This window comes from Mauremys reevesii, linkage group 7 (genome assembly GCF_016161935.1).
Source record: "Mauremys reevesii isolate NIE-2019 linkage group 7, ASM1616193v1, whole genome shotgun sequence".
Lineage (NCBI taxonomy): Eukaryota > Metazoa > Chordata > Testudines > Geoemydidae > Mauremys > Mauremys reevesii.
The window spans coordinates 16,879,845-16,906,314 of NC_052629.1; the positions used below are offsets into that span (position 1 = coordinate 16,879,845).

The 26,470-nt window shown below is 45.2% G+C and overlaps 1 protein-coding gene across 4 annotated transcripts in view; it reads right to left on the minus strand.

The window, feature by feature from the left end:
- Window positions 1-2,804: 2,804 nt before the first annotated feature.
- The window catches only part of LOC120409245 (minichromosome maintenance complex binding protein), a 38,542-nt gene continuing 14,876 nt past the window's right edge, over window positions 2,805-26,470 (minus strand). The window contains exons 10-16 of one of the 4 annotated variants that reach the window (XM_039546974.1): window positions 20,935-21,058; window positions 13,216-13,333; window positions 12,473-12,638; window positions 7,030-7,163; window positions 6,037-6,201; window positions 4,319-4,407; window positions 2,805-3,738 (exon numbers count right to left, since the gene is read on the minus strand). In XM_039546974.1, coding sequence (XP_039402908.1) covers window positions 3,612-3,738; window positions 4,319-4,407; window positions 6,037-6,201; window positions 7,030-7,163; window positions 12,473-12,638; window positions 13,216-13,333; window positions 20,935-21,058 — 923 coding nt within the window. In that variant the 3' untranslated portion in view covers window positions 2,805-3,611. The remainder of the gene's footprint in view (window positions 3,739-4,318; window positions 4,408-6,036; window positions 6,202-7,029; window positions 7,164-12,472; window positions 12,639-13,215; window positions 13,334-20,934; window positions 21,059-26,470) is intronic. The other 3 variants (XM_039546976.1, XM_039546975.1, XM_039546977.1) reach the window with 3 other exon arrangements.

Consider the following 26,470-nt stretch of genomic DNA (forward strand, 5'->3'; position numbering starts at 1 on the left):
CTCCTGGCTCCGGGTCTTCCCCCAGAGGTCCAACAGCCCCTGCAGGATCTTCCCTTTGAGGGCACTGGGCTGTTTTCAGACCTGACAGACTCGAGGCTCCATAGCCTCAAAGATTCAAGGACAACACTGAAGTCTCTGGGGATGCACATACCTGCCACCCAGAGAAAACCTTTCAAGCCTCAACCCCAGCAGAGGCAATATCAACCCTGCCCAAAGTGGGAACAATAGGCGTAGGCCAGGGATCGGCAACCTTTGGTACAGGGCCTGTCAGGGTAAGCACCGTGGCAGGCTGGGCCAGTTTGTTTACTTGCCACGTCCGCAGATTCGGCCAATGGGGGCGTCGGGAAGCAGCAGCCAGCACATCCTGAAGCCCCCACTGGCCTGGAGTGGCAAACAGCGGCCAGTGGGTGCCGCAATCAGCTGAACCTGGGGATGTGGCAGGTAAACAAACTGCCCTGGCCCGCCACGTTGCTTACCCTGGTGAGCCACATGCCAAAGATTGCTGATCCCTGGCATAGGCTGTCTAACCAGTCATCAAGCCAGGGCCCGACTAAGCCACAGTTAGGATCCAAACAAGGGTTTTGAGGGGATGCCTGAGGACGGCATGCCACACTCCACACCAGAGCCCTCTCCATTTTCTGAACTACCTTATCCCACTTGTACTGTGCGTGGTTGCTTATAACATTGGACCGTTGGGTCCTTTGCATAGTAGAAGTGGGATATTCTCTCAAATTCTTCCCCCCTGCCCCATGCCCTTCAGGGAACCCTTCTCATGAGCAACTCCTTGAATAGGAGGTGCAATTGCTCCTCACCTTAGGGGCAGTGTAGGTTGTTCCTCAGGAGCTAAGGGGTTCTACTCCTGTTACTTCCTAATCCCCCTAGCAAAAGGAGGGCTCAGATCCATCTTAGACCTGTGAGGACTCAACCAGTTTATGGTAAAGTTGAAGTTCCCCATGGTCTCCCTTTGATCATTCCTTCCCTGGATCTGGGAAACTGGTACACCACTCTTGACATGAAAGATATGTACTTCCACATAGCCATTTTTCCAGCCCACAGACGTTTCCTGAGGTGGTCAATCACAGGAACTACCAGTTCACGGTGCTCCCATTTGGTTTCTCGACAGCCCCCTGAATGTTGATCAAGTGCATGTCGGTGGTCTTGGCCTCTTGCTGCAAAAGGCAGACAGGTGTATTCCTACCTTGATGATTGGCTGTTACGGGGGTGTTCCAGGGAGCAGGTGGAGTCTCAAGTCCATTTAGTCACAAATACCTTCTCCTGCTCTATATGGACAAGTTGACACTGTCACCAACCCAAAGAACAGAATTCAATGGGGGCAGCGCTAGACTCTGTTCAGGTGAGAGCCATACTACCAGGACTCAGACTCTAAAGCAATACCCCAGCACAATTCCATGGGTATGACTGAGTCTCCTTAGACACATGGCCGCATGCACCTATGTGGTCAGACATGCCAGCGTGAGACATAGGCCACTCCAGGCTTGGCTTGCTTTAGTTTATCACCCAGCTGGACACTGTTTGGACTTGGTAGTAACAGTGCTGGGATGAGTCCTAGACACTCTACACTGGTGGCTGGACTGCGAGGGAGTCCCATTCAGTGCTCCTCAGCGGTCCGTGACCTTGGTGACGGATACATCAGACCTGGGTTGGGGGGCTCACCTAGGAGATCTACAGATGCAGGGCAGGTGGTTGTAGTCAGAGATCCTGCTCCACAGCAATATAAAGGAGCTCAGAGCAGTGAGACTAGTCTGCCAGACCTTCAAGGACAGACTTCAAGGTCACTGCATGGTGGTGTTACCCAACAATACCACTGCCATGTTTTACATAAACAGGGTTGAGCCTGCTCCTCCACTCTCTCTCAGGAAGCTCTCCAGGTTTGGTATCTCTATATAACCCACTCTATTCACCTGGAGGCATCCTATCTCCCAGGCCTGCAGAATGAGATGGCAGACTGTCTCAGCAGGTCATTTCTCAACCATGAGCGGTCAGTCTGTCTGGACATCTTACATTCCATCTTCCAAAGATGGGGCTTTCCCTAGGTGGACCTATTCACCAACAGGAAGTCCAGGCTCTTGGACACTTTCCAGCTACGTTGGGGGGAACCACCTCATCTAGCCTTCCTGCTAGTCCCACTCGTCTACAAGGTGCTGCTCAAGAGCTGCAGAGACAGAGCAGATGTGATCATGCTGGCCCCAGAGTGGCCACAACAACATTGGTACTCCATGCTTCTGGAGAGGTCTATGGACACCCTGCTAGCACTGCCACTTTACCCAGCTCTGATCACACAGGACCATGGTTGCCTCCATCCAGACCCCCAATCCCTTCATCTCATAGTTTGGAAGCTTCATGGTTAAACTCAGAGTTATAGATTAGGTATAAAGTTATTCTTTATATACATTAGCAGTAGCACTGCAGTTAAAGTATGTTTCATTCTTTGTATTCCCAAAGGCAAATGGATGATGTAGCATATACTTCTTGGTCAGTACTAGCCACACTTGTTCAACTTCATGAAATTTAGCACTTAATCATGGTTGAGTGGTGCTTACAAGTGTAGTTAAGTGAAAAGCAGCCCTTTGAATTAATCTGTCCCTCATGAGTGCTACAAGAGACCCCAATTAGCCAGTTAGGGTTTCAAAATGAAGTCCTGTCCCATCTTGTAAGATGATCTGTGAGGTAGTCATGCCAATTTTTTTAAACACTGGATTGGTTTTGCAAGAATAAAAAGTGTAACTTGCACCACCATCTGGGTGTCATGCATTTGATATGCCCTTTGCAAAAATTAGAAGTTTATTACTAAGTCCAGAGGGAGCAAGGGGTTCTGGCTTCTCCAGGTGGACTAGAACGTAATGCTGTCTTTATCAGCAGAAAATGGAAAGGGCATACTACCTCTTCACTGCTCTGTTCTACCATTTGCTTTTAACATTGCCATTTTTACAGGATGTGCTTGAGTCAGGTGAGTTATGTAAAGGTTGAAATACAGTATTATTCAGTAGTAGTCATCTTCTGAAAGTTCTTACTCTCCTTTGGAGGGTGTTTTACAAATATTTATCAGAGAATTAGTTCAGGCAGCAACCACGGTAGTTGCAAGCAACATCTGAGGGTTTTTTCCTCTGGGTGTAGAAAATAGTGGTTTGTTCTTGTCACATGATTTAAATATATAAGCCTGCTGCAGTGCAAGAGCCAAGGCCGTGAGTAGAAGAACAACCTGCATCTTGTAAAGTAAGGAGAAGTAGTCAACCCTACTGTAGCTCTAGAACATGTGATCAGACTTGTCTTTACACATAAGGAAATGAGTTTACACAATTTCAGTATTAAACTTTTAATATCAAACATTTGCTCGTTGTTATTAATTCTTAATTACAAAACAAGCTCCAAAAAGTTTCATAAAATCAGTAAGTTTCAGCATTAGCTCTCTGAACCCCATATAAACTAAATGGGTTCAGGTTTCAAGGGTAAGTGTCCATAATTTTTTGGTATAAATTATCTACAAGAAACTGTGGTATAAACAGTATCCCATTCTTAGTGCTGGCTCCACTTAGGATTAGGACAAACCTCATTTTCATAGTCACAAGTAAGCAAAATAGTAGGAGGAATTATTAAAGTTCATTTCCATTGACACACTTCTGTTGCTGGAGCCTGGCTTTACGTAATGCTTCCAGCTGTTTTGCTCTTAGCCACCGCTCTCTTGACAGTGTTGTCTGCCCAGCACTGAGAGAGAGAAACCTGGGTAGGCAAAAGTAGTACAAAGTTAAATAGCAGAATTCATACAGATAAGCTTTGGCATGAGACAGAAGGTAAGAGGGAATAACCCTACTACAACAGGAAGTTACAGAACTGTCAAGCAGCTGTCAGCAACTGTTATGCACTAACACCCATCGCGCCCCCCCCCCCACACTTTATCCCAGCAGTCAGTGCTTTAGAACTTATTAAGCTAAAAATAGGAAGAGGTATTTAATAATTTCTCTTACTGGCAGTAAAGTCTCCCACATTCTCATTTCAACTTTCCAGTGAGGTACTGGGAGCAGGCTGGGGCACTCAAAAGTGGCAAAGCCCCACTGCGCAGTAAGCAGAAGTCCTTCAGTAGCTATAGAACAGTTCTGGCTGTATAAGTGACCATTCCATCTATGGGAATGGACGTAACTTGTCCCTGCTCTTCCTGCCTATGGTATTTTCTTTAACACTCCCACATACTGCAATTGTTTGAAGAGAGGCAGGCAAACAATTATACAAGTGTCATTGGGAGGCGATTACATGCAGCTATCACTAATGAAAAAGCAGATTCATTAGTTATAAGGCTACTCACCTTGCTACAAGCAGAGTTCTGTGAAGGTCATCAGCTGTTATGCTCTCAGGGTCATTCTTACGCATTTCTACGAAGTCTTCCTCTACTGCCTGAATTAAGACAATACATTGGTGGGTAGTTGGGATTTAGCTTCTTGCAGTGAATACAACATATTGCAATAGAGGAGTTACAGCACTAGGGCTACATGAAGAAGAATCCTATTTTCCTGAGATTCTAAAATTCTGGCAAGACTTGGATAACTCCAGGTAGGGAGGCTAGGTTCAGCCTTGCTTGCTGGGGAAGCTACAGCGCTACTTCTGCCTGAAAGGCACTAAAATGGTTGCTCTCTGTACTTCAGAAGGTGCCTTACAACAGCAGTTCTCAACCAGGGGGTTAGGGCTCCCTGGGGCGCTCTGAGCAGATTTCAGGGGGTCTGCCAAGCAAATCTGTTAGACTCTCGAGGGCCCTGAACCTCACCACCCAGAGCTCAAGCCAAAGCCTGGGCAATTTAGCTTTGTGAGGCCCTGGGCAATTGCCCTGCTTGCTACCCCCTAATGCCCGTCCTGTTTTTTATATGCGGAAGAACAGTTGTTGTGGCACTGGTGGGCCGTGGAGTTTTTAAAGCATGTTGGGGGGGGCCTCAAAGGAAAAGGTTGAGAACCCCCCTGCCTTAGCATCAAGTCTCTGATCTTTCAAAGCAGGTAAAGCTTTACAATTACCAATTTTATAAGTCAGAGTTTTGTGCCTTTTGCTGAAGTGCTCTGAGCATCAGCAACCCTTCTTAGGGATAGAAGTCCACCCAAAAGAAAATGCAGCCCCTGTCCTTTGCAAAGGAGTCCAATACCACATGGAGTTAAGTACAATTACTGATAGGAAAGTAGTACTTCAGCTGTTCCAACCGCTACACAATTACTTCTCCCTTGTGGAGGGACAAGTTGATATCATGTGTTAGTATAAGACAGGGGTCTCAAACTCAAATGACCCCGAGGGCCGCATCACTGACACGCCCCCTTGCTGCCCCTGGCCCCACCCCTGCCCTGTCTCTTCTCCACCTCCTCCCCTAAGTGCACAGCTCCCCGCTCCTCCCCCCTCCCTCCTGGAAAGTGCTAAGCGCCACCAACAGCTGTTTGGTGGCTTGGCGGCGGGTCCCGGAACAGAAGGGGCCCCCCACCGCCGAAGACCGGGCTGCGCTTCGGCGGCGGCGGGTCCCTCTTTTCCCCACCCCGGCCGGTCTCGCTTCCCTTCTCCCCCCCCCGGCCCGGCCCGGCCCTGGCAGGTCTCGCTTCCCTCTCCCACCCCCCGGCCCGGCCCGGCGGGTCTCGCTTCCTTCCCCACGGCCCGGCCCCGGCAGGTCCGCTCCCTTCCCTTACCCGAGCGCGTCTCGGCGAGGCCTGAGCCGTCCCGCTCAGAGCCGCGTGGTGAGGCGGGCTGGGAGCTCCACGCCGAGCGCAGCGCTCAGCCCAGAGCTCCCAGCCCCGCCCCCTCCCCACGCAGCTCGGATCGGGGCGGGGCTCAGGCGCTCGGACGGAGACTCGGCGCTCTATGCGCCGAGGCTCCAGGAGAGGGGCGGAGGCGGGAGCCTCCGCTTTTCTCTTGGGGGCCCCTGTGGAGCCCGGGGCCCGGGGCAAATTGCCCCCTTTGCCCCCCCCCGGGCGGCCCTGGGGAGCTCCGCGGGCCGCAGGGAAGAGCTCTGCGGGCCGCATGTTTGAGACCCCTGGTATAAGAGAAGCCTTCCATACCTTGGTCACTTCATCAGATATGCTGTAATCCAACAGCCTCAGCAAGCTTAAGTAGATGCGGAATTTGTTCAGCATGGATGGCAGCACTGCTGTGAGAAGGCTGTTCATGTACTCCTCCATGTTTGGGGGAATTATCTGTGGCTGTAAGTGGACCTGGCAATCTGACTGAGAAACAAGAAGGGTTGCACATCATCCCTTTCCCCATTCACAGCTGTTCTATTCCAGTCAGACACACTTATGATTCCACTACAATGGTGGACATCAGTGTCACCCAATGTTATTGATGAAGACGGGATAAAATCAGTTTAATAACAATTTACTAAGAAATGAAAAACCTCTTTCCTGAAGAACCCCCCCCCGGTCTGAAATCTCACTACTGCTGTTTTAATCTTCTTTGGAAGGGAGCTTTGAACAGGAATCAATTTCACAATTTTAAAACAGCCAAGAGAGCAAAGGCTCAGTACATAGAGGGTGAAGACTAGTAGTACACAGTATGATTAGTTGTTCAAACAGCTGGAGACATCTACATAATCCATCATACATAAATACAAGCCGAAGTCATATTCTTTTCAGTATGAATGTGAGAGGGATCTCTCTCCACCATAGCCAGGAAAGGATAGTTATTGCGCTGGAATGAGATTGCTTTATAATAAATCTGCATCTACAATCTTTTTCCATTACCAGAAATACCGATATACTCTAATCATTTTTCATCCTCTTGCTATCATTTCTACAGCTGCAGCCACTGAGAGAGAGAAATGTCAGTTTTTCCTTTCACTGAATATTTTTTTTTGCAGGCCAGTGTCACTAAATACAGGTTTTCTAGATGCACTAGCTGGAACACTAACCCATGTCCCCAGCAGTTTGTCTATGCAGCTCAGGGCAACAAGATCATTTCCCGGACATCACTCATCTCTGGAAATGGCATGCTCGGTTTTCATTAAGCAGCTATCAACTGTAATTATCCCCCAATTCAAGAAGACCTTGCCATACCGGTAGGAGTGATCTGCCTTCTGAAGTGATAAGTACATTAATATTGCACGGGAATTCCATCTGGTGGTAACTGAAGTCATAATCCACCTTCTGCCAAGTTATCAGGTTACCCAGTGCTGTCACATTATGTACACCTAGAAAAGCAAGAAAACAGATGCTGACAGCTGGATGTAAACAATCGCCAGAGTTGAAATAGATTTTTCAGTCAGGTTTTAATTAGCAGTTAGCAGAAACTATTACTTGGTCACAGTGGAAACAGCTTAGTTACTAAAATAACCTGAGGTGCTAAACAAAATCAGCGCCTTTGAAGGATTTCAGGTATAAAGATGACCTGCCCTAATATTAGTGTAGTTTATGGGAAAGGTCAGATTATAAACATGTAAAAATATTTATGCAAAATTTGCTAGAGGGAATAAGGCTGTGGTTATCAGAAAGAGTTAAGCATGAGATTGGAATGGGTACCTTACTCAAGTGAGTAATTCAGGCCATCCCAAATGAATATGGCTAACGCTTTATTCCAAACCGCACTAGCGTGCATTCTGTATAGTTTAGAAATGTGCTTTCAAGTTCTGACTTTTTGGTATCCTTATGGCTATAAAGTCTAGAGACCATAGACACTGCTGGCTCAGCTCTCCAATGGATTGACTTGAAGGGTGCAGGATCAGGGCCCTGGAGTTTAAATATACAAGCCTCAGAACCATACCTTTTCTGTACCAACCTGTTCCCCCACCCCCCAAATAAACCACACACACACACACACAAATCTTTCAAGTCATATCGCAGGATCATGCAAGACCAGGAGTGCTTTTCCAGCACCACTGGCAAAGGCATAAAGCTCCAGTTTCTAGCCAAGGAGAGGTGAGATACTGGACTTTTAATATACAGAAATAATTGAACTGGCTGAGACACACCCATTTTTCCTAGCTTCAAAAGGCCATATGCTGAGGCTACCCTCTCCAGCAGGTTTAGATGGAATAAGTTCCTTTCTAACATTCATGAATATGGTATTAGCCAGACAGAAGAAGCTTTTAGCATGGAAGGAGGTTGCAGTGTTTGCTGGAGTGACATTTCATAGCATCAAGGAAACCCAGCAAGCTTCGGGATCCAAAGGCTGATCATGTGCATCATAGTGCACTTGCACTGGCCCTAAACAGCTGAGCTGGTGAGTGAATTTAACAAACCTTTTCATGTAATTCATAAACCACAATTTGTTCTCCACAACTGGCTGTATAACTGCAGTAAGCTATAAGTAAGTAGGTATCTCTGATATTGCTGCTGCTCAAACTAAGTCATCATGTTACTTTTAAACTGCATTAGGAACCACAGAATAATCCATGTTTTGCCAAATGAAATGGGAAACAATGTTAATCTATTATTACAAACCACTCTCTAAAATGAAAAAGTCAATTAGAGAAGCCTAGCATGATGGTGTTATTGTCTCTTGGGAAGTTCTGGAAGACCACATAGGTTAGGGGATTGGTGATGAGCTTTAAGAGCCTTTTTACTCTGTCGATGGTTAGATTCTACACCTGAAGGTCTATAGTGACCAGAATAGTAAAGATCTTCAGATACCATGAGGAGTAGTTCAGTGTGAAAACACAGATCCAAGGGCTTACATGAAATAACTGGTGATTTTGGACCAGATCCTAGAGAACTGATATCACATCATAAAACACACTACCACAACTCACCAGGCATGAACTATTCTCTCACCCTAAAGTGGAATACTCTTTTGTACTCGGCCCATTTGTCGATGTGGGATAGCTTCCACTGTAGCTGACCCTGTTGCTCCAATTCTAAGTACAACTTGACTCTGCAGGGCTGTCAAACCAGCACTACGCATTTAAATTAAAAAACAAACCAGCTTTTGACAGATTCTCTACAGCACTCCCCTCTGTCTGTTTGTACATTACTTTTAAAATGGCACTACACTGACACTTTACATTTGGGGATAAGGGAACCAAATCACTTTTGGAATCCAAGCAGAGAAGAACGCCTCATTGTGTAAAAGGTGTATTAGGCTGGCCAACTAAAATGAGGAACAGCAGAAAGATTAAATGGGAGAGAGGAACTGACTAAAATCTTTAGTTATCCCAGACTTCTGCTAGAGTCATTAAAATCAAACAAACCCATTTATTTTAAAAATTACAGCAAGTTCCTTCCAAAAAAAACAAACAAAAAACAAAACAAAAAAAACCCCACACCACCAGAAAAGACTAAGTAAAAAAAAAATGGAATTGAAACTTCTAGTTTAAAGATAGTTTGTTGAAATAGTGAAATCTAGGTGATAAAAATCAGATTTCTCCTGAACAACACCTGTGCCAAATGCTTTGTATCTTTCAGCCCAGCAGACAGTCATTAACAACTCTTTAAAAAGGCTGGCAAGCTGTGTATAATTTCCTTCTTTTGGGACTCCTTCCCCTCTCAATTCCTTAGTTAATTACAGCAACACAGTATCAACTTGAAATCTAAAATTGGCTACTTCTGTACAGTTTTAAAATTGTCTACATTGTGTCTGGCCTTTGGTCTCAACTGTTCAAAATATACAAATTAATACTTAAGGTTCCTGGTTATTCCACTGTTAATGCTTGTAAAGAAGATGAAAAGAGGTCTACAATAGGTATGGACTCAGAGCATCTCTTAACAGTGGAACTTAAGATCATGCATCAGGACTGTTTTTGATGTGTCAAGCTCCAGGAGGGACAAGGTACCCTTGTTATACAAGGCTGATTAGGATGCTTCTTTTATTTTAATCACCTTCACTGGCTTCCTATTCATCTGTGTTTCAATTCAAAATTGGCCCCCTTGGGTTTGTAGACACATTGCTTTTGCTCGCTTCACTTATCTGACCTTGTGTTCCAATCTGATGTCCCCTACCTGAACCTGGAAGATGGAGGGGGGAGAAAAGTGAATAAGCACCCCAAGTATATGTCCCAGCTACCTGAACCCTTATTCACCTGCCTCACTCCCCGCTATCAAATTACTTTTCTTCAAAGCTCACCTTAAGTCTTCCCTCTCAGTCTAGGTTATGATTCATTGCTTTATACAAAAGGAGTGTTGTAAGCAAGACACAAGAAATAGTTCTTCCACTCTACTCAGCCTCAACTGGAATATTGTGTCCAGCTCTGGGCACCACACTTCAGGAAAGATGTGGACAAATTGGAGAAAGTCCAGAGGAGAGCAACAAAAAGGATTTAAAGGTCTAGAAAATATGATCTGTGAAGAAAAAATTGGGTTTGTTTAGTCTGAAGAAGAGAAGACTGAAGGGGGACATGATCACAGTCTTCAGATACATAAAGAGGCTGATAACAGCCTTTTATAAGTTTTTCTCCTTAGTCACTGAGGACAGGACAAGTAGTAATGGTCTTAAATTGCATCAAGGGAGATTTAAATTAGAGATTAGGAAAAACTTCCTGTCAGGGTAATTAAGCACTGGAACAAATTGCCTGTGGAATCTCCATCACTGGAGGATTTTAAGGACAGATTAGACCAGTGGTCCCCAACGTGGTGCCCGCAGGCGCCCGCCGGGGCATTTATGTGCGCCCACCTGGTGCTCAGCAGGGGAAAGAAGCCGCGGCCCCACCCCTGGCAGGGACAGAGAACTCCAGGGCTGCAGGCGCCAGCACTCTCTGTACCCGGCAGGCGCGGGGCCGCGGCTTCTCTCTGGCTTCAAGAAGAGAAGCCGCGGCCCTGCACCCGCCGGGCACAGAGAACTCAGAGGCTGCAGAGAAGTCACGGACCCGCGCTGGCTGGGCACAGAGAACTCCAGGGCTGCAGGCGCCAGTGTTCTCTGTCCCCGGCAGGTGCAGGGCCCGCCTAGTGCCCAGCAGGGGAGAGATGCCAGGGCCCCCTGCCTGCTGGAGACAGAGTACTTCGGGGTTGCAGGCTGCGCAGCTTCTCTCAGGCTTCTCGCTGCACTGCCCAGAACTGCCACCAAAAAACCCCCAAGAAACATTCCGCCTTTGCAGAATGGACCGAATGCTGCCCTGTAGCATGTGCTGACACAGGCACCTGCTTGCTCCGCTGCACTGATTCTGTTCATTCTTCCTGCACTGATACTGCTGTTTTCTTGTCCTTTGCAATTTATTATTATTATTATTTTTTTTTAACATTTTGCTCCAAAATGAGTGGTTCAAATAAGAGACAACGTACGTATTATTTCAACCCAGAGTGGGAAGAATATTAAATATGATGTACAAATACAAAATAAGCCTTGAAAAATTGTTGGTGCCCGCCACACTCCTCTGAAAACATGAATGTGCTACTGGCCACAAAAAGGTTGGGGACCACTGGGTTAGACAAATACCTGTCAGGATGGTCTAGATAATACTTAGTCCTGCCTCAGTGCAGGGGACTGGACTAAATGACTTATTAAGGTCCCTTCCAGTCCTACATTTCTTTGATACACAGAACAAGTCACTGTTTACAAGATGAATTTTGGAAATCCATAATACACAAATGAAAACTACTTGTTCCCACACAGCATTCACTTTTCAAATGGGAAAAGAAAAAGAAAAAGAAAAGAAAAACCTTAAGTGACTTCAGTGCTCAAAGGTGTCAGCTATGCAGCCAGGGGTTGTTCTGTTTTCTATAGGAAAGGTGCTATACAAAGGGCAGAAACGTAAGGTTCCCCACGCCGCCCCACTTGTGACTAACCCAAGACCTGAAAAGGCCACTCCTTACGGGGCCGGACCATAGCCTCAGACTACAGCTTCATTTAATTTCTGGCCTTTTCTATTGAGAGAGCCAAAGAAGTCAGTTGTCCAGGTGTTCTTTGCAATGCAAGTACCGATGAACTAAGAAATCAGACTGAGCAGTACCAGCTCATTTCACAATGGTCATTTGCACCCTCTCCTAGATTTTAACTGCTCACCTACAGGTGAAAAGATTCCTAATTACCTACCTCTTCTCACTCTCTAGGAGCTCTATCTAGAGCTACCAGTTTTCACCTGAAACCTAGCATATTTTAAATTTAATATTTTAACTAAAACAAAATATCCAGATGCTTCCTGACAATAAAGCAGTAATAAGAGAAATAAAATACAACTGCCTTGTTGAACAGTGATCAGGCACGCAACTCCACATAACAAGGCCACAGACTGACAGCAAGCTAGTCTGGGACGTGAATCAGTTGTGATATCCATGGACAAAGTGTCAAGTATCAGAGGGGTAGCCGTGTTAGTCTGGATCTGTAAAAGCAGCAAAGAGTCCTGTGGCACCTTACAGACTAACAGACGTACTGGCACATGAGCTTTCGTGGGTGAATACCCACTTTGTAGGATGGACAAAGTGGTTTTTCCCCACATAGCTTAAAATGTATTAAAAGGTTTATCTATTGGCACATAATTAACATCACTGTGTCTTGAAATGTACTAATTTAGTCCACTATAATGTATTAGGGCAAAGTCTTACAGGGAGGACAGGAACACAAAGCGTTGCCTACCTGTTGTGTCCAGCTGTCCTTGCTCAAGCAGTGTCTCGTCTATCACAAGGGAAGTGTTACTGGCCAGTTGCAATACTCCACTGACTAGGCGGTTAGCTGTGTAGTCCTTGTGTGGGATAAATCGTGAGCGATTCATGTTTTCTATGGTCATCTGCAGACGATAGGACTGCCAAGAACAAGGAAAATTATTAGCTAAGTAGGCAAATCCCCACTCCTCCACCTGCCTTGTTAGGTAAAAGTATCCTGCTTTAATAGGATCATTAAGTTTAGAATTCCAAAATACGTACAAAATTATAAGGACAATTAAATGAAATACACAGTAGACTTATGTAATCACAAGTTCCAAAGCTCTTAAAGGGAAAGAGGATTTCAAAGGCAAAACAATTTTATGATGAGTTAAGTTTTTTAAATAGTTATATATAGCTATGGGAATATCAGTACAATGTGCTGCAGTACAATGTGCTGCAGTACTACTATATGGTCCCTGTTCAAATTACTGTGTTTTCTCTGCAGAAAAACTTTCAGGAATTTGTGGTCACTGGGGGGAGGGAGGAGGGAGAAATCTAGGTTCTCTCTAGGATGAAAGTTCCACTCTCATTTTAGTTGTTGGGCTATCCTTTAACCAGGTATCAGGAACCTGCCTCAAACTGAACTTAATTTTTGTTTAAAAAATACAGTTAACATTACAGCCAAAATCACTGCACAATCATAAATCCATTAAAGCATATTAATGCCATTCTTACTGCTGGAACAAGCTGCTGGATAATGCGGTATATGTGCTCTGTGAAGATACTATTTCTTGGACAGCCACTCAAGTTGACTGTGAATTTTCCCAGAGGAAGCACATCTCTTCTCGCATAGCTAGAAGAAAAAAAAAAGATCTATCAGCTGAACACTTGATACAGGGACTGCACCCCGGTAAGTCCGAAAAACATTCTATAATCAAAATACACCCATAAAAAAGAGCCCCAAGCTGTGCGTGAACCATAACCCTCATCACTTTGCTTATACGTCATTCCTTTTCTCACATCTTTGTTTTCTTTCTTGGGGACCGTCCGTAACTGTCTTCCTGCATGTCTACACAGGATTAGAACATATGGGTGCTACGGCACTATACACAGATGGTAGCTCGCACATGTAAAAATGAATCTCATAATCAACTTATCTATGACCTTTAACACTAGATCAGTGACCGAACCATGAGAAATTGGACTAATTATGACTAATGTCATGGGGCACACACTCTTCCAGCAAGGCAGAAAGGGGCTTAAGGAGCTTAAAAAGGAGTCCTGCCCAGTTGGAAATGACAGGCAGAGACAGCAGATGTAGTAGTCGTTTCTGCAACTCAGAAGGCACTGCAGGCTGGGCAGATCATCAGCAGACTGGCTGGAAAACTGAGGCTGAATGCCTGCTTGACTACAAAACATCACAAAGGGGTGCACTGAGGGGGCTGTGTTGGTGAGTATCTGAGTGTCTGTTGCGGAGACAATTTGTCAGTTTGACCGTGTGCTTGATTGTTTGAAAAGTGTGAATTGGGAGTGCTTTATTCCAGGTGGGCCTTGAGGGGCCTGATTGTTACAGAAAGGCAGCCAGTTGTGAACCAGCTGAGCGGCGAACAGCAGAGAGGCTAACAGAGGGAGTTCGCCTGGGGAGAAACCACTGAAGCTTTCATCTTGCAGGCTTCTCTGAGTAGTTACTGCAACAGCTGAGGACGCTCTTAGAAGGAAGGTAATATGGAGAGTGAGCAATCAGCTGTTGTGACCAGCACAGGATGTTTGTCTTTCTTCCACAGGACAGAAGCGACTTTGTCTGTACAAAGAGCAAGCTGGTCTCCATATTGGAAGAGAAGGTTCAAGGTCTGGAGAAACAAGTGTCAACCCTGCATTGCATAAGAGAAAATGAAGATTTCCTGGACGGACATCAGGGTATGCTTCTACGGGCACAATATTCTGAGGAATCAGAGCAGGCTGCACAGCGGCGACAGAAGGACAGTGAAGAAAATTGGCAGCATGTAACCTCCAGAAGAAGAAAGAGGAGCATCCATGTACCAGCAATGCAGATACAGGTGAGCAACCGTTTTCATATCCTTTCTAAGGTACTAATGCGGAGAGTGGATTAGATGATATATCTGAGGGAAGGGAGCAGAAGGAGACTCCACTGAGATGGAGAAGGGAGCAGAAGGCATGAGATGCACTGTCCTAGGGATGGTGGTTCCATGACCGCCATTCCCAAGAGAAGGAGGCGGGTGGTGGTGGTCGGGGACCCCCTCCTAAGGGGGACTGAGTCATCTATCTGCTGCCTGATCAGGAAAACGGAGAAGTGTGCTGCTTGCCAGGAGCTAGGATTCACGATGTGACGGAGAGACTGCCGAGACTCATCAAGTCCTCGGATCACTACGCCTTCCTGCTTCTGCACGTGGGCACCAATTATACTGCCAAGAATGACCTTAAGCAGATCACTGCAGACTACGTGACTCTGGGAAGAAGGAAAAAGGAGTTTGAGGTGCAAGTGGTATTCTTGTCCATCCTCCCTGTGGAAGGAAAACGCCCAGTTAGAGACTATCGAATCCTGGAAGTCAACGAATGGCTATGCAGGTGGTGACAGAGAGAAGGCTTTGGATTCTTTGACCATGGGAAGGTGTTCCAAGAAGGACTGCTAGACAGAAATGGGCGCCACCTAACAAAGAGAGGGAAGAGCATCTTCGCAAGCTAGTGAGGAGGCCTTTGAACTAGGTTCACTGGGGGAAGAAGACCAAAGCCTGGAGCTAAGTGGAGAAGTGGGATACCAGGAGGAAGCATGAGCAGGAGAGTGCAAGAAGGGAGGACTCCTGCCTCATACTGAGAAAGCAGGACAATCAGCGAGTTATCTTAAGTGCCTATACACAAATACAAGAAGCCTGGGAAACAAGCAGAGAGAACTGGAAGTCCTGGCACAGTCAAGGAATTATGTTGTTGTTGTTGTAATAACAGAGACCTGGTGGGATAACTCATATGACTGGAGTACTGTCATGGATGGATATAAACTGTTCAGGAAGAACAGGCAGGACAGAAAAGGTGGGAGAGTTGCGTTTTATGTAAGAGAGCAGTATGACTGCTCAGAGCTTCAGTATGAAACTGCAGAAAAACCTGAGTCTCTGGATTAAGTTTAGAAGCGTGAGCAACAAGGGTGATGTCGTGGTGGGAGTCTGCTATAGACCACCAGACCAGGGTGATGAGGTGGACGAGGCATTCTTCAGGCAACTAACAGCAGTTACTAGATCATGGGCCCTGGTTGTCATGGGGGAATTCAACCACCCAGATATCTACTGGGAAAGAAATACAGCAGTGCACAGGCAATCCAGGAAGTTTTTGGAAAGTGTAGGAGACAATTTCCTGGTGCAAGTGCTGGAGGAACCAACCAGGGGCAGAGCTCTTCTTGACCTGCTGCTCACAAACAGAGAAGAATTAGTAGGGGAAGCAAAAGTGGATGGGAACCTGGGAGGCAGTGACCATGAGATGGTCGAGTTCAGGATCCGGACACAAGGAAGAAAGGAGAGCAGCAGAATACGGACCCTGGACTTCAGAAAAGCAGACTTTGACTCCCTCAGGGAGCTGATGGGCAGGATCCCCTGGGAGAATATGGGGGGAACATGAGGGGGAAGGAGTCCAGGAAAACTGGCTGTATTTTAAAGAATCCTTATTGAGGTTGAAGGAACAAACCACCCTGATGTACAGAAATAATAGTAAATATGACAGGCGACCAGCTTGGCTTACCAGTGAAATCCTTGCTGATCTTATACACAAAAAAGAAGCTTACAAGAAGTGGAAGATTGGACAAATGACCAGGGAGGAGTATAAAAATTTTGCTCAGGCATGCAGAAGTGAAATCAGGAAGGCTAAAACACACTTGGAGTTGCAGCTAACAAGGGATGTTAAGAATAACAAGAAGGGTTTCTACAGGTATGTTAGCAACAAGAAGGTGGTCAAGGAAAGTGTGGGCCCTTTACTCACTGGGGGAGGCAACCTAGTGACAGAGGATGTGGAAAAAGCTAATATACTCAATGCTTTTTTTGCCTCTGTCTTCATGAACAAGGTCAGCTCCCAGACTACTGCACTGGGCAGCATAGTGGGGGGTGGGGGAAGGTGACCAGTCCTCTGTGGAGAAAAAAGTGGTTCAGAACTATTTAGAAAAGCTGGATGAGCACAAGTCCATGGGGCCAGATGCACTGCATCTGAGGGTGCTAAAGGAGTTGGCGGATGTGATGGCTGAGCCATTGGCCATGATCTTTGAAAACTCATGGCAATTGGGAGCAGTCCCAGATGACTGGAAAAAGGCTAATGTAGTGCCCATCTTTAAAAAAGGGAAGGAGGAGGATCCGGGGAACTATAGGCCAATCAGCCTCACCTCAGTCGCTCGAAAAATCACGGAGAAGGTCCTCAAGGAATCAATTTTGAAGCACTTCAAGGAGAAGAAAGTGATCAGGAACCGTCAGCATGGATTCACCAAAGGCAAGTCATGCCTGACTAACCCAATTGCCTTCTATGATGAGATAACTGGCTCTGTGCATGAGGGGAAAGCATTGGACATGTTATTCCTTGACTTCAGCAAAGCTTTTGATGGGGTTTCCCACAGTATTCTTGCCAGCAAGTTAAAGAAGTATGGGCTGGATGAATGGACTATAAAGGTGGATAGAAAGCTGGCTAGATCATTGGGTTCAATGGGTAGTGATCAATGGCTCCATGTCTAGTTGGCAGCCGGTATTAAGCAGAGTGCCCCAAGGACCGTCCTAGAGCTGGTTTTGTTCAATATCTTCATTCATGATCTGGAGGATGGCGTGGACTGCACCTTCAGCAAGTTTGCATATGACACTAAACTGGGAGGAGTGGTAGATATGTTGGCAGATAGAGAGAGGCTACAGAGGGACCTAGACAAATTAGAGGATTGGGCCAAAAGAAATCTGATGAGGTTCAACAAGGACAAGTACAGCATCTGGCACTTAGGAGGGAAGAATCCCATGCACTGCAACAGACTAGGGACCGAGTTGCTAGGCAGCAGTCCTGCAGAAAAGGACCTAGGAGTTACAGTGGACAAGAAGCTGGATATGAGTCAGTGTGCCCTTGTTGTCAAGAAGATTAACGGCATTTTGGGCTGTATAAGTAGGAGCATTGTCAGCAGACTGAGGGATGTGATCATTCCCCTCTATTCGGCATTGGTGAGGCCTCATCTGGAGTACTGTGTCCAGTTTTGGGCCCCACATTTACAAGAAGGATGTGGAAAAATTGGAAAGAGTCCAGTGGAGGGCAACAAAAATGATTAAGGGGGTGGAGCACATGACTTATGAAGAGAGGCTGAGGGAACTGGGATTGTTTAGTCTGCAGAAGAGAAGAATGAGGGGGGATTTGATAGCTGCTTTCAACTACCTGAAAAGGGGTTCCCAAAGAGGATGGATCTAGACTGTTCTCAGTGGTAGCAGATGACAGAACAAGGAGTAAGGGTCGCAAGTTGCACTGTGGGAGGTTTAGGTTGGATATTAGGAAAAATTTTTTCACTAGGAGTGTGGTGAAGCACTGGAATGGGTTACCTAGGGAGGTGGTAGAATCTCCTTCCTTAGCAGTTTTTAAGGTCAGGCTTGACAAAGCCCTGGCTGGGATGATTTAGTTGGGGATTGGGCCTGCTTTGAGCAGGGGTTGGACTAGATGACTTCCTGAGGTCTCTTCCAACCCTGATATTCTATGAATGGTAAAGAGTCATTAGAATAACAATGAAAACAGATTTCCACTTAGACCATAAAATGTCCTATTTACACAAGCATTCTTTGTGCCATTATGAAGTTTACTAGGCCTACCATATATTCAGGTTTCCCATATGCTGGGTACTAGGATGAAATTCCTGATCTTCAAATAAGCTATTTGAAAATTGGCCAGGTCATTGGGCAGGTATCACACCCGCAACACTGTTGGCTGTTCAGTGCAACATACCTGACAGCTACACGCAAACTCTCTCAGGTGTATGTATATAGGTTCACATTTTCCAGGGTGACTCATGATTTTGGGAGTTCAACTGGACATACCTTACAGGGGTCTGACTTTTAGAGGGCTGGTGTTCAGGTTCTTTTTTAAGGCATCTTAAGTTGGGCTATTAAGATCACTAGCGGTTTTTGAAAATGTAGATAACTTTTTAATGAACAAGAATAAATCAGAGAAGAAAAATGTCAGTCATTCTGTAAAGTAATGGTTCTCAACCCATGGGCCACTTGCGGCCCAATCAGCACAGACCTCTGACATCCTTAGCACTGTAACTAGGGCAAGGCGGGAGGGGTACCTGTGCTGGGCACAGAGTCAGCGGAGGGGTGTGTTTGCGCAAAAATGGGGTGGTGCAGGATTAGGCCCAGTGACATCAGCCCCCTCCCCCCAGCAGGATTGGGCCCTGCAGCATCATCAGGAGACTAGGGTGCTCAGTGCTCCCCCACCCTGCAGGATCGTGGTCCAGTGACACCGGCTGCAGCAGGATCCCTGGCACTAGGGCCACAGAGGCAGGCGGGCAGGGCAGGCTGAATGGCTGAGCTAGTGCAGCCGAAGTAGGAGACCAGTGGGCATGGGGAGGAGGGTGCAGGGGGCTAGGGCTGCAGGGAGGGAGGTGCAGGGGCCTGGGGCACATGGAGGTTTGCCAACTTTCTAATTGCTGAAAACAGGACACCTCTGCACTGCCCCTTCCCAGAGGCCCTGCCACCAGCTCCACCTCTTCCCCAGGCACTGCCTGCTCCTCTCCCCCCAACCCATCACTCACTCCCCATCCCAGGACTCACTTGCCACCTGCAGAACCAGGCTGGGAGGAGCTGATGCGGAGCCTGCCTGCCCAAATCTGGACACAGAAGGGATGGGGGGGGGCGGCGGGAGGGGAGGGTTGGTCCATAGAGTGAGGAGACAGGGGCAATTGGAGCATAACAGGGTTGAGGGGGTTGACTGGTCCCCGGAGCAAGGGGCTGGGGGAAATTGGAGCACAGTGGGGTAGAGGGGGCAGACAGGATTCCCACTCCCCTCCCCCCCACCTACTTCTTCACTGGAGAGTCTGGAGCCAGGTTCCAGAGCCAGCCAGTTCTCTCCATAAGGAGTCAGCAGCTGAGCAGAGAGCAGTTCCTCTAGGCCAATGGTTCTCAACCTGCAGCCCATGGGCTGCTTGTGGCCTAGTCAGCACACAGCTGCTGCCCATATGACATCCTCAGGGCCATACAGGTTGTATATTGCATGGATGCGACCCACTTAACACAGAGAGCTGCATATGCAGCCCACAGTGGTAAATAGGTTGAGAATCACTGCTCTAGGCTGTAACAGCAGCTGCTGCTCTTCCTGCCCCCTGGTGGTGGAGGCTGGTAGCTGGATTCTTAGTGTCCAGTCAGCAGTGCTGACCAGACACTGCCAGGCTACCTTTTCAAACGGACTTTCCGGTTGAAAACCGGACACCTGGCAACTCTAGGAGGGGGATGCTGCCAGTGCATGGGAGACAGAATCTAGGTAGGGGGACTGGGTGCAGTCCCTGGATAGGGGACTGGGAGCATGGGGAACAGTCCCTGTGTGGGTCTTTCTTCCCTAGATAGGGCCAGTCCAGTGTTGTGTGTGTGTGTGCGGGGAGGGGGGGTAGTAAGAGAAGGGACCGTGTGAATGGGAGACAGTCCCTGGCTGAGGAGGCATCCCACACCAGGCAGGGCTACCCATCTTTGCAGACAGGCTCCACAGCAGCATGGAAATGAGGGTGGCAATATGCCATGCCTACCTTACAGTAAATTAATTAATTTTAACAGTTAATGTTTTGACTTATTTTGCTAATTTAAAATGCTCTTGGTAGACATTTGCCAGTGTTGAAATGAAAGGTACTATATCGATTTGAATGGTATTGCCGTCATATAACAAATCCTAAACCTTATTTATTTATTTTTTTAAAAAATAGATGTACAAGTAGTATATGTATTGTATGGATGTGGCCCACATAACACACAGAGCTGCATATGCGGCCCACAGTGGTAAACAGGTTGAGAACCACAGCTCTAAATTATTAATGGAAATGTAGTAATAGTGTGTCCTGCTCACACACAGAGAAGAGATTAGATAGGAAACATGACATCTGCATTGGTTTCATATATATCGCTTGAAGATTTTAGTCTAATCTAAGGACAGAATTAAAAAAAAAGGTGGAGAACGAACAGAAGTGGGAGGGACTGTGTCAACTCAAATGCTAGGAAGATACTAAGCTTTGAAATTAGCCTTCTTTAAAATCTATTTGGACTATGGACAATAATCTCTGCATTTGTGCCTAATACAATGGGGCCCCTCAGTTGGAGCCTCCCTGGGCACTACTGGAATATAAACACTTATACCATCTCTGCTGAAAAAGTTATTCATAGACTCTGATAGACTGGCAAAAATAAGCAGGTAATATTTTTTAAAACAAATACATTAGGTGTTCTCAGCAGGCATCTACATACTTACACTGTGGAGATGAGATGCAATATAAGGTACTCAGCAGCCAAGCTGTCTCCTAAGAGTGCATGAGTGAGGAATCCAAGCAGTTCTGCTCTAAGTGGCGAAAGTTCCATCATAAAACTAGACACAACTGACAAAGCAAAAGACAAATGTCAGAAATACCCTGCATCTGTTTCCCCTCCTCTTCAAATGAGGCTTACCTTATGTTGCAATATCACACATTGGGAATGGTGAGTGGAAAAGAACAGCACTCTACTCTGTGAGTGAAGTTTCCTCATTTACTAGACTTTTCCTACCTTTTTCAGATTCAGGACACTATTCCTTGCTCTGCAGATTTGAGATGGAATAATTCCCTCTATTTAGACTTAGGGTATATCTACACTATCTGCCGGTTCGGCAGGTAGTGATCAATCTATTGGGGATCAATTTATTGTTTGTAGTGTAGATGCGATAAATCGATCCCTGATCACTCTCCCATCGACTGCTGAACTCCAGCTCGGCAAGAGGCGAAAGCAAAGCTGACGGGGGAGCGGTGGCCGTCGATCCCGTACCACGAGGACACAAAGTAAGTGATTGTAAGTCGATCTAAGATACATCAACTTCAGCTACGCTAGTCTCGTAGCTGAAGTTGCGTATCTTAGATCGATCCCCGATAGTGTAGACCAGGCCTTAATGTATCTAATTAGAGTGATCTTACCCAAATGGGTCTTCTTTCCTAGACTACACAAATTCAATTCAGTCTTCTTCACTATGTTGTTTTATGCTCCATTGTTGTACTTTTTTGTATCTTGCTTTTTGCCACACCATTCCTGAACTCTGGTGACCATAACTTCATGCAACTTAATTGTTTTGTCTTAGAGTGGTGCCCTGAGGCCTCCATCAGAGCAGAGCACACTTATACAGTGCTAAGACAGCTCCTGCCTTAGCAATCTAAATTAACCTGAATAAGGGGATGGGGAAGTAGGAAGGCAATAGTATAGTAACAGATACCAGCTATATGCACAATTTACAAGTTTGGGCCAAAATTTTCAAAAGCTGAAATCTGAAATAAGGTTCCTAAACAAGTTGGCCGACTATCCGTAGAGCCAAGTAAACAGCAACTCATTGACTTTTAGACTCCTGATTTTTGAAAGTCTTGGCTCAAGTCTTTTGTCATTTGGATAACAATAAATGAGACATTAATGATCTCGGTTATCCTTGCTTGCAATAGAAACAGTCACATCAGGGATACGAAGAGCTAAACTATTGCCTCACTTATTATACAGATTTCTATGGCATGCCTATCTTCCCCCTCACACACACTTTAATATCTGAATGCCATTACTTGATTTTATTTTGAACATTTTATTTAGAAGATTCTAAGGTATATTATAAAAATTGAGAGCTAACATATACAGAAGTTCCACCTGACATTGTCAGCCTCTGTTACATGTGCCCAATTACAAAAGACTAATTCTGAATTATTATAGTGTATTCCTGCATCACAACCAAAATGTTTGACTGTTATTTTCCATTTGAAGTATTTAAAAGGTACCTAAAGCTCATAACAGTTATGAAAAAAGTGAGTTGAGAGGAAGTGGTATATTATCTCCTTGCTCCTTGGGAATTACAGGAGCATATAAATTCTCACATTCAGAGAAAGTTATTTTTATTTTATCAAGGTTTCTCTCACACTGATACAAACAGAGTTTGGCTTGAATGCTGTCTAATCTCCTCTGGCAGCATTTGCACTCCTGGGTTTACTATGCTTACCAATATGGAACAAGCTATTTTCAACAAATAAGGAATCAAAGGCGATTTTAAACATTAAAGAATACTCAAAATCAAAGGGAGATAAGTAATCATTTACCAATCCACAATCCTCTCAATGCAGAGGCCAAAGCTATGTTTTAAAGTGTTACCAAATATACCAGTCAATGGAAAATTTTAATATTTCTGCTTCTTACAATTTTTGCAGCAAGCACCAGTGTATCCAAGTATAGCCCCTCGGCAAGAATTGGGAACACAAAATTCTCCTTTCACTTCACTACTCTAAAGATGCGGTTCATTCCCATTTCCCTTCCGTATGCCTTCACTCCAGCCAAACATGTGGTGTACCCAGCCTCTCAGGACTGGAGATGACAGTCCTTTAAGGATCAGGATTTAAGGGGAGACAAAGCTGTAAAGACTCTCCCAAAAGACCAAATTAAGCAGCTTTGCAATAGATCTCCAAAGTCGACCAGCCAAGAAAGCAAGTCACAGGCATACCAGGGTTGGCCATAAGCAGAGCTGGTCACAACTCAGAATTTCCATATTGTGGGGAAATTTCAATATTTGATTTCATTCCAAAAACACCCCAAAAGACAGCTGTTTTGAAATTTACCCAGGACACAAATTCCATAAGGTGTTCATTTTGGCACCACATGAACATTTGGAGTTTATCAAGTATCAGCGGGTAGCCGTGTTAGTCTGTATCCACAAAAACAACAAGGAGTCCGGTGGCACCTTAAAGACTAACAGATTTATTTGGGCAAAAGCTTTCATGGGTAAAAAAACCTCACTTTTTCAGATGCATGGAGTGAAAGTTACAAATGCAGGCATTATATACTGACACATGAAGAGAAGGGAGTTACCTCGCAAGTGGAGAACCAATTCAATCAGGGTGGATGTAGTCCACTCCCAATAATAGATGAGGAGGTGTCAATTCCAGGAGAGGCAAAGCTGCTTCTGTAATGAGCCAGCCACTCCCAGTCCCTATTCAAGCCCAGATTAATGGTGTTAAATTTGCAAATGAATTTTAGTTCTGCTTTTTCTCTTTGAAGTCTGTTTCTGAAGTTTTTTTGTTCAAGAATAGTGACTTTTAAATCTGTTATAGAATGACCAGGGAGATTGAAGTGTTCACCATGTGCTCCTCAGGATCTGGCAGCAGCCATAAAACTGACCAGTCTGGTAAATTTCATAGGTAAAACTGACAGGAATGTCAATTTTAGCCATCAGCAGCTAAACTTCCAGGACTGGGGAATGTGCTGATTTCCCCCAATATGCTGATTTCCTTAGAGTCAGAAACCCAGGACTTCCAGGGTCTGCGGCTCCAAGGCAGTTATGCTGCCTGCCTTGCCATGCTGAGTGACCCAGGATAGGGGACTCCAGGGCTTCCAGAATCCCAGGCCAGCTGGTTCCTGGGCTCTCTAACTCAGGGCAGCTGGTTCCCTGGACCCAACTGGGTGCTCTTAGGGCTTGCAGGTTCTCTGCTGCAGAGCTAGGAGCCTAGACCCTGAGAAGCCTGCTCAAGCCTGGGCTGCCAGGCTCCCTGCCACAGAGCCTAGACCCTGAGAACCCTCAAGGCTGCCAGGCTCCTGGACCAGTTGACTCCCCAACTCTTATTTTTTGGTTTTAAACCATGAGTCTATGAGCTTTCATGGCTTTTTTTTTTTAATTCCATTATAGTGACTCAAAACAAAATAACGCTGCCACCTTCGGCAAACGGAAAGTTATTTCCACAGCTTTCCCACATGTAAACTGGGCTGGAAAAAAACAATAGACAAATCTCAAGACACTTACCAAAATTAGTAAGTGAATGTAGCAGCAACAGATACATATATCTATGGGCTCTACTGTGTTGTGTGTTCTGTTTGTTTTTTGGGCTCCAATCTGTATGTATTCTGTTTATTCCTTGGACTCTGCCATCAGAGAGTTTCCACAGCTCTTCAAATTACTATCAAGTGGAGTTCTATATAGACATACATGACATCTTAAACACTCTGAAAGCTGTGGAAGGCTTCAGGTTTTGAAGCCCACACGTACAATACACCTTTCAATTAAAAAATATGAAAGGGTTTACAAGATGATGCTGAGCAGATCATACTCTCTGAATCAGCAGTTACTCAGCAAATTGATTCATAGATCTATGCTGCTGTTACATTCACATACTCATTTTAGTAAGTGTGTCTTGCAGAATTATGCATTTTCTTTCCAGCCCAGTTCACAAGTTCAGTGCAACTATTTCAATATGATCATAAAGAAAACCCTCCTCCAATCCCTGCCACAGACTCCTGGAGGAGAAGATAATGAAAATAAGAACAGGAGCTATATTCTGTCAAACAAAAACTGAAATGTGGTAATTCAAAGGATGATCCAATTTAGCTCCCCACTGCTTCTTTGCTCTAACCCCACACTGTTTTTCTGATATAACATTTAATGTTCAATTATGTTCAATAATGTTAATTGCCACCTTTATATAAATATTTAAGTAACTTATTTTGCATGTTAATTTCATGGAATGCCAAGATTTTTAATGATAAAATAGAAAAGTGGTCTATGCAGAAGAAAATATAGTTCATAAAACAAAGCCTAAGAAAAATTAGCTCTGGATAGAAATGCCAGTTTACTCTCAAACATTATTAGGAAACGAGCAAGAGTTTTATTATTAATGATGGTTAAGAAGCTTCCCTCCATCTCAGATGGATGCAACATAGCAGCTGCATAACAAAAGTAGGATTTTTAAAAATTAAAATGTCAATATGAGTAGGAATTAAAAACCCACTCATCCATTTGTTGAATAACTGCTGACTTGGGAATAGTATGATCTGCTCAACATTCCCTTAGAAACCCCTTCAGATTTTTAATTGAAAATGGTATTATACATTTGGTTCCAAAACAAACTGCCTTCTACAACTTCCTAAAGGTTTAAGGTGAGTCAAACATAATATCTATACAGGACTCCACTTGACAGTCATTTTAGAAGCTGTGGAAGTTCACAGATAGAGTCCAAGAGACACACACAGATGGAGAGGAAAAATACCAACAAGAGAAAAACAGACGCATGTGCCACAGTTTTTGGTGAATGTTTAAAAACAATCAAATGGGCAACTAGTTGCATAATTTTTTTTTTAAACTTATCTCCCTTTAAGCTCCTTGATAGTACAGACATTCATTATATATTTTATATCCACAAGGTAATCCTGTGTCTACATACTTCAGATTTACCTGCTTAGCTAAGCTTTAATAAAAGTAAAATGTTCAAAAATAAAACGATTCCTCATTTGAAAATGAATAAATCTTGCAATTTGTACAATAGTAGATTGGGTTTTGAGACTTACGGAATGAAGTCTCTAATCATGACTACTTCAGAAGTAACTCTTCCTAAAACACTTATCACCATGTCTGAGGCAGCTGAGTATAAAGTAATGCAGCTGCCCGATCCCTTCTGAGGCCTTGGCTACACTTGCAAATTTGCAGCGCTGCAGCAGGGTGTGAAAACACACCCTCTCCAGCGCTGCAAATTGCGGCGCTGCAAAGCGCCAGTGTGGTCGCGGCTCCCAGCGCTGTACGTTATTCCCCACAGGGAGGTGGAGTATGGACAGCGCTGGGAGAGCTCTCTCCCAGCGCTGGCGCTTTGACTACACTTGTACTTCAAAGCGCTGCCGCTACAAGTGTAGCCAAAGCCTGAGTCTGCTTTAAACAGACTCTACTATTGCTGCATTTTCCTGCCAACAATTACTTTTTTTTATAGTAATGAGTAGTACAATGCAGTCTAGAGTGAACTAATCTGTGATAATGTAAG